Genomic DNA, 16,786 nt, shown 5'->3' with positions numbered 1-16,786 from the left:
AGGAAAGTTCATACATACGTAGGCAACACAGCACTGGCTCCGACAGGTGCCTGGTATTCTCCTACCCAGCACATTAACTGGCCGGGGTTGCATGTGGAAGGGATTCCCATGCATCTGGGCTGTGTGGCACCCAGCACTGAGATTAAGATTAATGTTCAGCTCAGGAAAGCTCCAGGCTAGTCGCAAGGGATGATACCGGTGAGAACTCTGGTGCATTGGCAGAGCTGTGGACGGGGCCAGGACCGGGACCAGCAGGTGTGCACCAGCAGATCCCTGGAGAAAGAGTCCAGGTTGGATTCTCCCACCTAGCTCTCACTGGGTATGTCTACACTGCCTCCTGGCACCTGTGGACAGACTCACACTAACCCGAATCGATCTACCTGGGTTGGGAGGCTGGCAGTGTAGAAATACCCATGGAAGTCAAAAACAACAAGGAGTCCGGTGGCACCTTAAAGACTAACAGATTTATTTGGGCATAAGCTTTCGTGGGCATAAGCTTTCGTGAATCTGAAGAAGTGAGGTTTTTTTACCCACAAAAGCTTATGCCCAAATAAATCTGTTAGTCTTTAAGGTGCCACCGGACTCCTTGTTTTTGTGGATACAGACTAACACGGCTACCCCCGATACTTGACCCCATGGAAGTCAATTGCCAGAACGGTGCAAAGCTCCCAGGACATCCCAGAGAACCTGAGACGCTATTTGGAACGTGCTTTGAGCCGGAGCATGCAGGAGAAAAGGTGCTAAAGACATGTACATTGTTATTTCAAGTATCAGGGGGTAGCCGTGTTAGTCTGTATCTACAAAAACAACAAAGAGTCTGGTGGCACCTTAAAGACTAACAGATTTATTTGGGCATAAGCTTTCGTGAGTATAAACCTCACTTCTTCGGATGCATCCTTTAAGTCTTTAAGGTGCCACCAGACTCTTTATTGTTATTTCAGTGTCTAAAAAGCAGGCTCAATGGACTTGGTAAATACCGCACAGGCTTGGGAAAGCCACTCAGTTTGTTAAGCAACTGCTGAGTGTTTGCCGTGATTCAGGGGATGGGAGAAGTGGCTATTGTGTTTTCTGATCAGTCATCTATCTTTGTGTGCACTGGATTTTGTTTTCTTCCGACTGGAGATTACTTAAAGCAGTTGCTGCTATGAGAGTGAGGAGGAGGGAGAATGAAACATACCTTGAGACCTGGGTGTTTTGCTGTGCTGGGTGTGACCTGAGAGCGTCTAATGGTCCTTTGTGAACTTATGAAATGCGTTGGCCTAGAGGGAGGAGCTGGATTAATGGGCTGTTAAAGGATATTAAGTTAACAGGGATGCACTGAATTGGGTGACGGAATGAGGTCGACCTCTAGCTTGTTTTCCTGGGTGTGGAAATGTAAACAACACTGAGCTTCTAATGCACCTCCCATGCTGGGATCTCAAGGCACATTAGGGTATTCGCTGTGTCCCTATGGGTCAGTCCACACTGGCCTTCTTACCTTGAGTTCAGTGGCTGCCAGTTATTTCATGTCAGTGTTCCAGACTAGCTTGGTGTTACTCTCCAAACGGCTGTTCCAGGTGACAAGCATTTGCGGTTCACCCGAGGCCGATCCCATCCCAAGCTCCAGCCAGTGGGGGACCGTAAAAAGGGGATAATCACAGCAGAAAATCCGCACAAAACCAGGTTAGGCATTTTGGGGAAGCAGCAAACTCCTGAACTCAAGTCTCACAGTTCCCTTCTCAGCCACAGTGGATAATACTTAGGCCATGTCTACACTACTGGCGCTACTGCCAATAAATCCACCTCCCTGAGCGGCCAAAGAATTCTTCTGTCGACCTAGCTGCGTCTACACCAGGGGTCAGGCTGGCTTAACGGCGGTGCTCAGAGGCGTGTATTTTTCACACCCCTGAATGACGTAGCTAAGTCGAGCGACATTTTACATGTAAACCAGGCTTTCAGAGCTATTGCGGAGATGAGTCAGTGTCTATGCAGAGAGCTGAACGGTGCTTTGAAGATAAGGGCTGTGCGTTTTTATTGAGACAAGGGGCCAAATTCAGCGCCAGTGATGGTGGTGTGAAAGCGGAGCACCACTGTCGAATTCTGCAGAGTTAATCCAGATTTAGAACAGGGCCACACAGAGCAGAATCAAGCCCAAACTGGCCAACAGAGGGAGTGGTCCATGGAAGTGGCCATTTAAAAAAAAGAGCAAATCGACAGGGAGAGAGACCCGATTTTTCAGCCCTAAACAAGAGTCCATTGAGGCAGGCCATAGGCATCTCACTGCACCGTCTCCTCTGATTCATTTCCCACCTGCTGCCTTGCTTTTGCTTTGCAGAATCTCCGCGTTCGCACCACGGGGGGAACGGAATTTTTCACCCGTTCGGCCACGAGGTTCAAAGGTGCCTTGGCCCAGAAGTTCATGTTCGTGGACGGTGACCGGGCTATGTGCGGGTCCTACAGGTAATCCAGAGACAGCTCTGTCAGCCGTTCCCACATCTAAAAAGCGCGCCGGACGGGGTCAGCCTCAGCTGGGCCACAGAGGGACCGTGCGGGTCGGCGTTTTAGTTTAAGGGGATGTGAATTTTGATCCTCATGATAGTGCAGCGTCAGAGCAATGGGTAGAAGCATGCAGCTGGGTGTACCAGCTGAAATATGCATGCAGAGCTCTGCTACTGCACCCCGATCCTGACCTGCAAACCCTGATACCCAGTGAACCCGACCTGCCCCCGATACCCAGCAATCCCGACCTCTCACCTCCAGTCATCACACCCCAGACTTGCCTTGAGATAAGTCTGCTGCTCCTGCTAAATTAGGTGGCAGTTTTGTGAGGATTTGTTTCTAAGCTCCCGCTCTTGCCCCTTGGACATGTGTCTGAGGAAGTGACTAGGCAGAGACGCACCTTGCAGCAGTAGAAGGCAGCCCTTTGTGAACTCAGTCCACGGGGCGGCAGGATCTAGCCAGCCCCAGAGAGCACAGAACCGAGCCCGGGGTTGAGGTATTCAAGTCTCACTAGCAAGCCAGGGAGCAGGGGAACCCAGGCCGGGTTTGCCACCATGCACTCAGACTGTTTCTGATTGGTTTCCATTCCAGCTTCACCTGGTCGGCAGCCAGGACCGACAGGAACCTCATCTCGGTCCTCTCTGGCCAGGTGGTGGAAGCGTTCGACAAGCAGTTCCAGGAGCTGTATCTCATGTCCCGGGGGCTCAGCCTGAAGTCCATTCCCATGGACGAGGAGCCGGAACCCGAGCCGTTCACTCTGCCCTCCGTCACGCCCGTCGCCCCGGCCAACGCAGTGGTGAAGAGGCTGATTAACCCAAAATATGCCCTGGTGAAGGCCAAGAGCGCAGAACTGATCAGCAAGATGTCGTCCGACAGGCAGGCGGGCGCCAGCAGAAACAAGATGATGGACAGCAAAGACAAGGCCCTTCCCGAGGGCCAAGGTGCCGAGCGGCAAAACGACATGGCCGACCTAGCCCCACCCATCCACCCCGGCCTCCTCAACATGGAGAAGGCCAACATGTTCGACTACCTGCCCACTTGGGTGGAGCCAGACCCAGACCCAAGCGAAATCTTGGGGTACATCAACATCATCGACCCCACTATAAAGAATGTGAAGCTGTCCCAAATGAACCGCATCAAGGTCTGTGACATTTCCCAGGCCAATGCCCAGCACAGGCAGATGCTAAAAAACAAGGAGTCGGAAGCCAAGAAAAGCCAAGAGCCTTCTCCAGCCAGCCGGGAGCAAAGAGAGGCCCCTCCGACCCCAATCAAGGAACCTCCCAAGCCAGTAGAAAGCCCCAAAGCAAGGAGTCCTGGGGAGGACAAGAAAGGAGCTTTGGCTATCCTGGCTGTGAGCCAGCACCTGAAGCAGCCCACGGCCGCAGAGACGCACAAGATGGATGTCAAGCCCCCGGTGCCAAGGCCGAGGACGGTTGACGTCGTGGACTTTATCTCCAAAACCAGCGCGCTCTGCAGAGACACGGCTGCCCTGCTCGGGGACGCCAAGAGGCAGCTGCACCAGGTGGCAGAGCAAGCAAATGCAGATCACGGGCCGGGTGAAAACCCCACACAAGCTCAAGCCGCGGCCAGCGATCACCGGCTGAGGAGGCAGGCGGCCGTATCCCCGGAAGCTCAGGGCACGGCAGCCGTGTGTCCTGTGAACGGGCTGGAAGGGGAGGAAGATGAAGAGGACTATTTGACGCTCAGCGATCAGGAGAGCTATTCTAGCAGTTCTGCCACCCACAGCTACCACCACTCCAACGCCTCCTCCACCTCGGACGAACTCTTTGAGGTGAGAGGTCGCTTTGGGCCGCTCCGGAGAACCAACTCCGATCACATCCCCAACGGGGGGAACCTGCACTTGCAAAGGAAAATGAGCGACCCCCACGTCAGCCGGGGCACCTACGTCAGCCCCCTGGGGAGCCTGCAGTCGCCGCCAAACTTGCGCTTGGAGGACGGGGTCCAGAGGCGGGACGATGTTACCGAGGTGATTAGGTGTGTGCTGGAAAAGGGCAATAGCCTGCGCGCTGTCCTGGATGGAAAGGGAGCGGTCGCCAGCAAGGCCGGGCAGGTAGGACGGCTTGTCGTATCAGTCTGTTCTTTGCTTCGTTCTCCTGCCCTGGAGCCTGGCTGCGCTCTGCATGCTGCTTGGGGATGGCCTTAGGGAAAATGGCACCCTAGGCAAATTTGTATTTTGGCACCCCTGGCCCTCTGCGGCCTCCTCTGGCGCCCCACTCATGCCCCCCGCTGCCTCCCCCGGCCCCCCTCAACCTCCCATCTCCCCTGCCCCCCGCTGCCTCCCCTGGCCCTCTGCTGCCTCCTCTGGCCCCCCACTCATGCCCCCTGCCCCCTCTTAACCCCGCATCGCCCCTGCCCCCCGCTGCCTCCCCTGGCCCTCTGAGGCCTCCTCTGGCGCCCCACTCATGCCCCCCGCCGCCTCCCCCGGCCCCCCCTCAACCTCCCATCGCCCCTGCCCTCCACTGCCTCCCCTGGCCCTCTGCGGCCTCCTCTGGCGCCCCACTCATGCCCCCCGCCGCCTCCCCCGGCCCCGCCTCAACCTCCCATCGCCCCTGCCCCCCGCTGCCGCCCCGACCCTCTGCTGCCTCCTCTGGCCCCCCACTCATGCCCCCTGCCCCCCCTTAACCCCACATCGCCCCTGCCCCCCACTGCCTCCCCTGGCCCTCTGAGGCTTCTCTGGCCCCCCACCCATGTCCCCCACCCCCCGCTGCCTCCCCCGGCCCCCCATGCATCCCTCCTGGCCCCGGCTGCCTCCCTGGGCTCCCCCCACTCCCCATCACCCCTGCCCCCCCACCCATCCCCCTTGCACCCCCACTGCTTCCCTAGGCTCCTCCCCATTGCCCCTGGCCCCTGCTATCTTCCCAGGCTCCCTACTCCCACAGGCCCCCACTGCCTCCCCATCCATCCCCCCATCACCCCCTGACCCCTGCTGCCTCTCTGGGCTCCCTCCCCCCACTCCAACCATTCCTCCCTGGCCTATGCCTCCCCACCTTTGCCCTGAGCTCCCTTCTGCAACCTCGCACAGGCCTTCCCCGCTCCTTGCCTCTAGACCACGGCACCCGGGTGGTTGCCCACGTGGCCCACCCATAAGGCTGGCCCTGATGCTGCTACCCCTTGGGTGGCTAGACCGTCCCGCCACCCCCGCGGCGGCGGAGCTGCTATCTGTGGCGTGCGATCTTGATCCAAGCTAGCGCACGTCTATCTACCCAAGCTGGGCGTTACGTCTCCAGCTGCGGCGAAGGGCCGTCTAGGAGCAGAGCAGAAAACTCCCCCTCCCCCCCATGCCCCTTCGTGACGCTCTTTTCACCAAGCTGTATTTCAGGCTCCAGCAAAAGGCCCTTTCAGCAACAAACACGTGTGCCCTGGCGTGACACGCAGGTAGGACCAGGGTGGCCCAGGCAGGTGGGTCCCTCCCAGGCTTGCTGTTTAGCTCCTGATAAAAAACCGATTAGCATCAAAGAGAACAGCACCCGGCGCGGAGTGACTCAGAGGCACCCGGCGACAGTGCCGTGAAATAGGGGTGGTGGAGAACATTGCAACAGTCCGCAGTCAGCACTTTTCAGGCCTACTCACTCTGCCTAGCCACAGCAAGGAACACGCTGATCATTTGGGCTTGGTTTTATTTGCGGACAGCTGTTCCTGCCAGGTGTGGCCGTGCCCGGACACGCCCCGCTTTTTAGCTCAAATGCTGAGGTTGCTGCTTCGCTGCTCAGCGCTCGCTGCATTGCCTTTTCTAAAAGGCACAGAGATTAGTCCAGGGCCAGCTTTCACATGCCACCTTTCAGTGCGTTCAGTCATTCGGGGCCTGATCCTCCGCTGGCAGAAATTGGAGCAGCTCTCAGGGTCTCAGGATCCAGCCCTCAATGTAGCTCTAATCCAGTGGGTCTCAAACTTTTGGACTGGTGACCCCTTTCACATAGCAAGCCACTGAGGGTGACCCCTTTTATGAATTAAAAACACTTTTTTATATACGCCTCCTACCCCGATAGAACGCTGTCCTCGGGAGCCAAAAAAATCTTACCGCGTTATAGGTGAAACCGCGTTATATCGAACTTGCTTTGATCCGCCAGAGCGCACAGCCCCGCCCCCGGAGTGCTGCTTTACTGCGTTATATCCGAATTCGTGTTATATTGGGTCACGTTATATCGGGGTAGAGGTGTATTTGACACCATTAGAAATGCTGGAGGCAAAGCAGGGTTTGGGGTGGCGGCTGACAGCTCGCGACCCCCCGTGTAATAACCTCGCAACCCCCTGAGGGGTCCCGATCCCCAGTTTGAGACCCCCTGCCCTAATCTGTCTATAGGTAATGAAATTTACCAGCCCATACCCAATATATGCTCGCCCTCACGTCCCTGCGAAGATGATGCTAAGCTAACAGCCAATGCGATTTTACTTGTTCATCCGAGTGCCAAAAAGCTTTCAAGCATTGCTATAAAGCAGTCTGCTCTGGCCCCGCGTCCCAGCCAGAGCGTCCAAACACTGGCCAGGGAGCTTTGTATTGGGACGAGTGTTCGTGCAATAGCTTCCTCAAGACTTCTGAAGGGGAAAGACGCCAATGAGTCAAGTGGTCATCATTAGGAACAGACCAGAAACCTCAACCAGCTCATTCATAAATAATAAGCCGTTATCAAGCTGTCACCGAGTGTGGAGGAGCCAGGGTCCTGCACCCTCCTCTTCCTGCGATCGACCGTGACTCTTAGCCAGCCAGTAAAACGGAAGGTTTATTGGACGACAGGAACACAGTCCCAAGCAGAGCTTGTAGGTACAACCAGGACCCCTCATCCAGGTCCCTCGGGGGGTACAACAGGGAGCTTAGACCCCAACCCTGGGGGGCTCCCTCCGGTTCCCCAGCCAGCTTCAAACTGAAACACCACTGCAGCCATCTCCTTCCACCCTCCCCCCGGCTCCTCCTCCAGCCTTTGTCCAGTTTCCCGGGCAAAGGTGTCACCTGGCCCCATCCCCCTCCCAGCTTAGGTTACAGGCTTAGGTATCGGCCCTCAAAAAGTCATCCCCTGCTGTTCCATCCCCCATGCAGATAGTTCCAGTAAAACTAGACGACATTCCCAGGTCAGTCCGCCCCGCTCCCTACGGCGTCACACAAGCCAAAATTCCTCCCTGGTGTAACCTGGAGAAGCCCAGAATCCACAGGGTCATTAATGGAAGAGTTACGCCAGATAGGACTGTGACCTAATAGCTAGCAATGGGCCTGAACCGCAACCCTCTCCTCTGAACCCTTGCAAACGTCAGTGGGGCATCAAGGATCCGTGTCCCAAAGCTCAGCCACTCTGTAGCATTTTGGTTCCAAATTGAACCCTGAAGTGGAAAGAGTCTATTTCCCATTTGGATGCTGCTGAGATCTCACAACACCAGATGATCTTGCAAAGCTTGGGGCAAAGGCTCATAAGAAGAGTTGGTGCCACTGAATTTCAGCCCTAACCCCAAAATTCAGCCCTGATCCTCCCCACACACACACACCCCTCAACCCAATTGGGATTGAAACAGCCCATCTCCAACACAACAACATAACACTCCTTCCAAAGTATTTCACTAGCTGTACACACACACCACCATAGAAAGGCAGCCACCTCTGCGGTGGGGGACTGCAGCCCACCGGTGCCCAGCACACACTAGGAGGGGAAAAGGAGAACTTTTGACCAAGGATACTCAAGCAAATCCCATGCCCTTTGAAGAGCACCCCGCGGACTGGTTAATGTCCACGCAGAGGGACTCGGCATGCTGTCCCAATCCTCTATGCAAAGTGGCTAAAGCCGCCCTTCTGAACCGCAGCGGCTTTTGCTCAGTGACAGGCAAATTATAAAACCCTGCCGACACTTCCCCTTTGCTGTGTCTGTACCTCACCTGGGTAGAGAACCCGGCTGATCATCCCCGGCATGATGATAACCCCCAGCGGCAGCATTTTCAAATAGCTCGCCAGGATGGAGCCGGCCTTGGCGTGACTCAGGTTCTTAGCCGAGAGAGACCTCTGCACAATGACCTGCAAGAGAGAGGGAGACACGACCAGCTGCAGCTTAGTGCTTGAGAAATTGGGCCCCAACCACCATGTCATGTCCAAACTCCCCCAAACGCTGGGGACGTTCAGCACTCGACCCAAATTTTGCAGCGCAGGCCCATCTGGTCCTTGCATCCTGCAGGGCTGCCCCGAACAGGATCTGCTGGTATTATTCCAGAACATCAGAACGGCCCAGTGCCACCCATGGACTTCCCCCGCTGGAGACCCCAGCTCCTTGCATGCAAGGGTCCACCTCGCCCTCCACTGGGCTGGAGCGAGAGCACTGCATGCTGGGATACGTCGTCTCTGCGGTTGGCAGCCTTGCACAACAGAGCAGGAACGCAGCTGCACTTGGCCACGTTTGAGATCAATCAGGTGGGATTGCTGGGTTCCTGGCTAGCATGACACTCAGTCTGGCAAGGCAGGAGCACTGCTCGGTGACAGGCTTTGGTTCTTTGGTCCCAGTGTTAGTACGGCTGTCTCTACACTACATGCCTTTTAGCGACACAGCCGTGCCGCTACAGCCGTGCCGCTAAGAGGTGCGCAGTGTAGTTGCTCTTTGTGGGCGGGAGAGAGCTCTCCCGCCAACAAAATAAATCCTCCCCCAACAGGAGGCGGTAGCTTTGTCGGCGGGACAAAGCACTGTTCACAACGGCGCTTTTCTTTGGTAAAACTTTTGTTATTCGGGGGGCGGTGGGGGGCAGATTTCACACCCCTGAATGACAAAAGTTTTACCAAGTATCAAAGGGGTAGCCGTGTTAGTCTGGATCTGTAAAAGCAGCAAAGAGTCCAGTGGCACCTTATAGACTAACAGACGTATAGGAGCATGAGCTTTCGTGGGTGAATACCCACTTCGCCGGATGCATGTAGTTTTACCTACACTTTACCGACGAAAGTGCAGCGTAGACAAAGCCTTCGAGTGAGGGGAGAAGTTGCAAGAGAATGTGCCCACGTATATTGAGAGACAGAAGCATTGTTAAGTCCTCAATTCAGTGTGGCACATTCCCGTTCACACTGACCCTCTCTATCCTATAATGAAGGAGCAATTTTCTCCCCACAATTAAATTCCAGATACCCCTAAAAAAAAAAAAAATGTAAACAACAGCACTGGCATCCGACCCTACACAAACAAACCCACTAGCGCTTACGGTGTCACATGACCATGCATGCCCATCATGCTTTGCGTGCTGTGCCTCTCTGCGCTGTCCTTACCAGTGGGCTGAGAGCACTAGGCGGAGCGTCCCACTGCTCCGTCACCGTCACCGCTGCTCCCAAGAGCAGAGCGGTGCCGTAGCAGTGAGTGGAGGAGGGAGCACAACGGAGCATTCCCGCAGCGTGCAAGGTGTGACACGGTCATCTTCAAAGCACCAGACACCCGCCCACACAGCCTCACTCACAGGGCTGTTGCATTAGCGCGCCCATTTCACAGATGGGGAAACCGAGGCAGAGGCGTTAAGTGCCTTGCCCGAGCAACTCAGTAGCAAAGCGAAGAACATAGAGCAAGAGTGGCTGGTTCCCAGGTCTCTGCTGGAACCAAGCTCCTCCCATTGATGGCAGGGCCAGATTCGGAGCTTCTCTCAACACAGCCAAGTCAGTGGAAGAGCTGCGAAAAAACCAGCTCAGCTAAACAGCCAACCCCCCCAGCTTTATTCTCAGGGGCTCAGCCCCGCTCTGGCTTTGGCTCCATGTTACTGGGCCGTGTCTTCAGAGGTGCCGAGTGCTCATGACCCCGCAGTGTTGTTGTAGTCTCTGGGCCCGGAAAAGCCCCGCGTAGGTGACCTCCCCAAGCAGCAGCGTCGCTCTGGAGGGGCCAGAAGCCTTGTCCCAAGTCAGAACGACCAGGCTTTCCCTGCCATTGTGTCTTTACCCGTCATCTACAGCTGCAACGAGCAGGCGCCCCACAGCCACCCTGAGCTACCGGCATCCAGGCGGGGCACCTCCGCTGACGCCAATGAAGTCGCTCTGGAGGGAGACTGGCATGGGTTAAGTGAGCCTCAGGCCCATAGATCCAAGAGAGGGGGAGGGCACGGGCTGGCCCAAGCAATTGAGTGGCTCTTTCCTGGCCCTTCCGTCCAACGAGCCAGGGAAGATGCCAAGTGCGGAGGCTGCCCTCGCGTCCCCATCGCGGTGACTCAGAGGAAGTCGCACGGCTGAATCACAGCGACGCGGCGCGAGAACCGGCCTGCCGGTCTCACCAGGGATTTCCCCTGGCCAGGAACCTCATCGAGGCTGATTCACAGTAGATGGCACAGAGGCAGGCTGGGGGTGATGAGGAGGTGCCACCTCACAAGTATCGGCCAGGGCACTGATCACTCATCCAAAGCTCTTAGAGAGGAAGGATGGCCCAGGGGTTGGGACGCCAATCTGGGCTTAGGGAGACCCAGCTTCAAGTTCTTGCTCCGCCACAGACTCCATGAGACCTTGGGCAAGTCACTTCATCTCACCGTGCCTCAGTTTCCCATCTAGAAAGCGGGGTGTCGGGAGGCCCACGCCATTTCAGAGTGGGAGGCGCTCAGATGCTATAGGAAGGAGGCCCAGAGATGCATCAGAGTGGCAGGGCCAGAACTACAGCCTAGTGGGTCGCCTGCAAGGAGCCAGCGTGTTTCTCAGCAGTGCTGCTGGAGCTCAGAGCCTCGTGCCAGGGATCCTGTTTGCTGACGAGGCGTGGTGGAAACACGCACGGTGCATTGCCCGGCTTCCTAGCAATTGTCTCTGTTATCTAAATATTTGCTCTTGTCTCAACACATTCAATGGGCTTTTGCACGACACCATCCAGCTGGGCCCTTTGGGTTTGTTCTGTTTGGATCCAGTGCCAAGAGGCCTCTCTGGCTCGGGCGTGGGGCCATATCGGCCTCAAAGCAGAGCCGGGACAAAGACACGCCCAGGGTGTGCTGGCACATTGTGCCTTGTCAGTGAGTGTGAAATGCGACCTCCCGCGTGAGTGGAGGCATCTGATTTGGGTGTGGTTTTACATCCATTTTGCAGGCTGGCATGGGAGCCCACAGCAAAGGATTGTGGGGAAAAGAAGCCATCCAGGGTATTTAACCAGCTAATAGGATGGAAACAGAGGGAGACAAATATCCAGTTTATGCAAGTGGTGGATTAAGGGTATTGGGGCCCGGACCCAATGTAAAGGCCCCTCTGCACAACTAATCAAGCCCCCCAATGCTACGGTGCTGCTGGCTTCCTGCCACACCAATGTCACCTCCTGCTCCACCCTTCTCAGGTGGCATCTTCCCCACCACTGAAATCCACAGCTGCAAGTTGTGTCGGTCCGTGGGTCCCCTCCACGCCCAGAGCCAGGACCTGCGGCTGCATGGATCTTGCCTTAAGCCTGCATGAAGCAGCCACACCGAGGGTCGCGATGGGTGTTGAGGCTACTATACAGTGGCAGAGCATGGAGGTATCTCTGGAGACCTAAGTGATGCCGTGAATTTCTGGGGGAAACAGAGGGCAAGCTATCATAGGAGCCGTAATGGGAAACGCTGGGTTAATTCTTTCTCTTGGGGGTTTCCAGTCACCCCAGACCCGAGGAGAATTAGAGCTAGGGAATGGCGAAGGGACTCGCCCAAGGTTGCACAGTGTCAGTGGCAGAGCCAGGCCCACACGTAGCATTTCAGGCGTGTGTGTCCAACCAATTCTTGCCAGTAACCATTATTCTCTTCTCTTGTCTTTATCAAACAGGGTCAGCCTTTCCACCACTACGTATCCAGGAACTCAGCATGCCCAGGACAAGGCAAAGGGGGCATCCATGCCCCGAGACACGAGAAAAACCCAGGGCTCAGCAAATACAAGGCGGACGGAACCAGTGCTAAAAAACCCATCGCAGCCACCAGCTCCCCGCCATACTGGCAAAGCAAAGGTTTCAGTTCCATCAGGAACATGCAGCCCGGCCAAGGCCTCCACAGAGCAACCGGCAAGCCCTTGTCCTCCCTCCCAGAAAGCCAGAGGACAGCGGACGAAGTGAGGACGCCACTCGGCATCCCGCTCACCAAACTCTCACAGTCCAAGCACCTCAAGACCAGGGCAGGCGGGGGCCAGCAGGTTTCCACCGACTCCAAACGGAGGCTCCCTGGGGCCACCAGCCGCAAGGACCAGTAGGCACCGAAGCAGGTGGACTGCAAGTATTCAGAGGCCATAGAGCGGGGAGATGCAATTCCACGAGGGAGGGGGAATATGTTTACATTTACCTGGTCGGTGCACCAGTACCAAGTGGCCAAGACAGATAGCCCGAAAGTCATGCCAGTCCAGGGGAGGTCTCCGGAGACGGGATCTCGGAAGAGGTGCATGGCGTCCGCTCTGGGCAGGTGGCATGTTGTGTTGGGGATAATCTTGGCCGGAACAGCCTTTAAATAAGCCTCTGCCAAGTTCTGGTATCCTCCGATCTTGCTAAACGCTGGAAGGGAACGGGGAGGGGAAGCGGATTAGAGCACTGAAATACAAGCAGATCAGCTGGCAAAAGCCACAGCCACCTTCCCCGGCAGAATCTTTCCTCCCTTCCCGCTTGCCCCAGGAGGCAGGGCCAGGGGAAGAACCACCACACGTTGCGACGGAATTTTATTCTTATTTAAGAGACACATGAGTCAGCTGGTGTTTTGCACAGTTGGGCCCGGTAGATTCCTGCTTCCCCCAGGGGACGCATCCCGGGTCCTGGATCCAGGCTCCCCATCGGGAGGCTCTCTCCACTGAGTTTGTACTTTCAAACTCCACTGAGTTTGTACTTCACTTTTATTAAAGCACAAAGGTCCCCGGGCAGCGGGATGTTCTTGTCTAGGTGGTAAAAGTGACCAGAGGAGGTAGCGACTGACTTGATTCGTGATGGTGCTAAGTGCAGGGTCCACCCTTTGGCTCAGAAGTCAGACCATTTTTTGTCGATCTAGGTAGTGACCTGATAGCCCCAGAGTCTCTGGGTACCTAGACACAAGTGCAATACAGACTCACTTTGCTGGGTTTTCTTAGGGTCCGTCTACACTGCGAGCAGAGGTGATTGCAGCACGTGTAGACATATCTGAGCTCGCTTCGACCCAGCTAGCGTGAGCTATCCAAGCCCACCAGGTATCCTGGCTAGGTACTCGAGTGGCTAGACCTTACTTCTACTGGGACAGGAGCGAGCGAGACCAAAGCTAGTGCAGGCATGTCTGGACGTGCTGCAATCCCTTTCACAGCTCCAGCTGCAGCACAGATGTACCCTGAGAAATGGCATCTTCCCTCTGGAGCAGTTAATTCCCAGGGGTGAAAGTAACACCTGTGCTAAAGGCCTAGCCCCCCTGCTCTCCCCAAATCATCCCAAGCCTGGGCAGCCACTGGCAAATAAACCCCAGATTACAGACCCCGCCCCTCAGCAGCCCGCTTTCAGCGCCACCCATCCACTCCCAGCCCTGCCAGCTTAAGCAGCAGCGACACTCATTGCGGCACAAGGATCTTGCGAAGCACCCAGCTGCCCGACAGCCCTGCTGCCAGGTGGGAATCCAGGCTTGCTTCCTCGCCGCCGCTGGGAGACGGTGCTAAATTCACCTTGCAGTTGCCCCACTGAAGCCAGGGGATTACCCTGGCTAGCCGGGAGGAGAATTTGGCTGCGGATGCATGGGAAGGCAACACACTTGGCTTGCAAAAGGAGGTGGGAAGATGCCCCTCCCCTTCCTCAGCTCTTCCTTCCTAGCCAGTCCATGCAGGAGCACGAACATCCCGTCTGTGGCCACTTCCCATGAGAGCAGGCGCTGCACACACGACGCGGCACAGCGACGGTTACTCACACCCAAGAGGAGCTGCCAGTCTCCTCTTGCCCAAGCCCATGCCATGCCCCCACTGGGCGCCGGGCGCAGACTCCTGCGCCCCAGCGGATGGGGCAGAGGCGAGGTAGCCGTCTGGGGGCAGGTTGAGGAAGCAGCCCCCACTACGAAGGGCTGGGCAAACCCCAGGCCCGGATATCGGGGGCTGCTTCTAGCACAACTTGTGGTGTTTGGGGCTGAATTTATTTTAAAGCGATGGAGGGAGAGGGGGGAAGCAGCTTGTCTCTGTCTCACCTTCTGTTCCTCCTCTGCGCTGCTGCTTTGTGAGAATCAGAGCGGGGCCTGAACTGGAAGCCAGATCTAATGCCTCACCTCCACCCCAGATCTGACACCCCCAGCTCTGACCCTCTCCCTCTCCATCCAGCCCAACTCTCAGCACCTTGGCATTAGCGGCAGGTTAGATTCATGGGGTTGCCAGATCGGTATGGACCCTCCCCTCCATCCCCCACCCCTCCTTTCTGTGCCCTTTGAAGGGGTCTATGCCAGGGCTGCCACCCGCGTGACTAGCTAGTGCCCATAAGTCACAGCGGCTGGCAGCCGAGAGAATTACCAGTGCAGCCCATGGAAACCGAATGCCCTGCTAGTGCTCCTCTGGGCCCAGGCCAAAACTGGGGGCCAGGTGAAAGACCTGGGCCGTCTGCTGGGTCTGCCCCATGGAGCCTTTCACGCTCCAGCCTGCTGCGGATTTGTGACTCCTAAGCCGGATGCTCCCAAACACCGGCATCCTTGGCTGGGAATTCGTTAGTGAGAATTCACACTCGGGTACTGGCGGCCCCGAGCCCAGACTTTATTCCTGGATTCCAAGGGCAGACGGGCCCATTGCGATTGCCTGATCTGACCTCCCGCAGGACACAGCCCAGAACTGCCCGGGGTTCCTGCCGGTTTGAGCATGAGCAGCTCTTGTAAAAAAACATCCATCCTTCTACCTTCTCCTCTTCATTCCCCCCGGCCCCCTGCACTGGTTCGCCCCTAGAAATGAGCCCTGACCAAGCTCCGATCCAAACACCCCAGAACTTTGGGCTGATCAAAGTGCAGTGCTCGGTTTTGCCAACAGTCCCCAGCTTTGTAACCAGCCAAGCAGTAGACGTTTGAGATCTGGGTCTGACTCTCAAGTTCGCAGCGTGAGCCCATCCCAGTTCCCTTTTTAAGATGCCACCCCAAAAATGCACATTACTCCTCCCTCGGTGTCTTTCCATTCCAGTGCAGTTCCATGAGCTGAGGACTTCAGTAACTCAGGCAGCGGTTACGGGCCCACTACAGGAGCAGGTGGATGAGGATCTCTGGCCTACGAAGGGCAGGAGGGTCAGACTAGATGATCCTGATGGTCTTTTCTTCCCCAGAAGTCTGGGAGTCTGCAGTTTAGTCCTGGGACCATCAATCCCAGGCCAAAGTCAGAGGGGGCGGATGGATGTTTTCAGAGCATCGTCTGAGGACTTGAGCCCTCCCACACGCACACACTGCTTTGAGAACAGGCCGGTCACATTGGGGAGAGGATCAGTGTTGGTAAACTCGCCCTGCCCTTGTGAAAGGGGAAGTGGCTACACGCCCACACCTGGTTAATCCCGGTGCGGGCGAGCCAAAGACCGGAGCGGGCGGGAAGCAAGAATACATGCTCTCTAATAAGAGTGGGCGGTTAGCGAATACTGAATCATAGTGGAAAGTAGGTAGATGCACTCCGGGCCCTGCAGTATTTCCAAAGGCAGCAGTTTGCATGCAGCACCACTGGCATTTGCACACACGGGAGGTGTGGACCAACAGAGGGATGTTGCAGTTTGGGAGGCCCGCTGAGAATTTGCCTCACAGCTGCCTCATTAACGCCCAATGTGTTCACACACCAGGATTAACGTCTTTGTGGTGCACGCCAAAAGGAATCAGGGATTTAGGCTGTGCTTTCAATGACTTGCCATGGTAACCAAGCCATGAGCCACAACAGCAGGGCGTGTGCGCGCGATGGTACGTTCCTCCACAGAGGTCGGGACAAGGGCTGTTTGCATCAGTGCCGCAGGGGGTGGGCACACATACATTTGTGAGAGCCGGCCCAGGGCTCATGCTGGATAGGGGATCCCAGCCCAGACCCCTGGGCAGTCTGCTTGATTTTACCCATCTAGAGCTGGACTCACAACAGTGGGGTTGGGTTGCTGGCAGTTCCAAAAAGGTTTTCAAAAAGTGTTCGTTAATTGGAACATTTTGATTCAATTTCAAACTTTTTTTTTTTAATTTATTTATTTTTAACATTTTTGCATTTTTAAAATAAAATTGGGGGGAAATTAAACAAAATGGCGGGGGGAAGGAAATTCCAAAACCTAAAGTCATTTCAACCCCCAAAACTGAAACCTTTCTGAAAAACGTCAAAATGTTTCATGTCAAGATTTTGGAATTGTTTTTAGGGAGGTTGGTTTTTGTTTGATTTTGATCTTGACCAGAAATATTTGCGGAAATCGACCCAAGTTCACAAAACGTTTCAACTGACAAAAATGTCAGATGAAAAATT

The 16,786-nt window shown here is 55.8% G+C and overlaps 2 protein-coding genes across 9 annotated transcripts in view; one reads left to right on the top strand and one right to left on the bottom strand.

Moving 5' to 3' along the window:
- Positions 1–12,690, top strand: part of FAM83G (family with sequence similarity 83 member G) — a 32,050-nt gene extending 19,360 nt beyond the window's left edge. Inside the window, exons 3-5 of the mRNA XM_054043001.1 lie at positions 2,315–2,439; positions 3,070–4,549; positions 12,191–12,690. Of these exons, the coding sequence (XP_053898976.1) occupies positions 2,315–2,439; positions 3,070–4,549; positions 12,191–12,607 (2,022 nt within the window). The 3' untranslated portion in view covers positions 12,608–12,690. The remainder of the gene's footprint in view (positions 1–2,314; positions 2,440–3,069; positions 4,550–12,190) is intronic.
- SLC5A10 (solute carrier family 5 member 10) overlaps positions 1–16,786 on the bottom strand; it is an 88,624-nt gene that overhangs the window by 44,074 nt on the left and 27,764 nt on the right. For all 8 annotated transcript variants that reach the window (XM_054043002.1, XM_054043003.1, XM_054043004.1 and 5 more), the window contains 2 exons: positions 12,697–12,902; positions 8,356–8,491 (listed from right to left, as the gene is read on the bottom strand). In XM_054043002.1, coding sequence (XP_053898977.1) covers positions 8,356–8,491; positions 12,697–12,902 — 342 coding nt within the window. The remainder of the gene's footprint in view (positions 1–8,355; positions 8,492–12,696; positions 12,903–16,786) is intronic.

This window comes from Malaclemys terrapin, chromosome 10, assembly GCF_027887155.1.
Source record: "Malaclemys terrapin pileata isolate rMalTer1 chromosome 10, rMalTer1.hap1, whole genome shotgun sequence".
Taxonomy (NCBI): Eukaryota; Metazoa; Chordata; order Testudines; family Emydidae; genus Malaclemys; species Malaclemys terrapin.
Note: the sequence above shows the minus strand (reverse complement) of the source record. Positions and strands in the feature narration are given on the sequence as shown.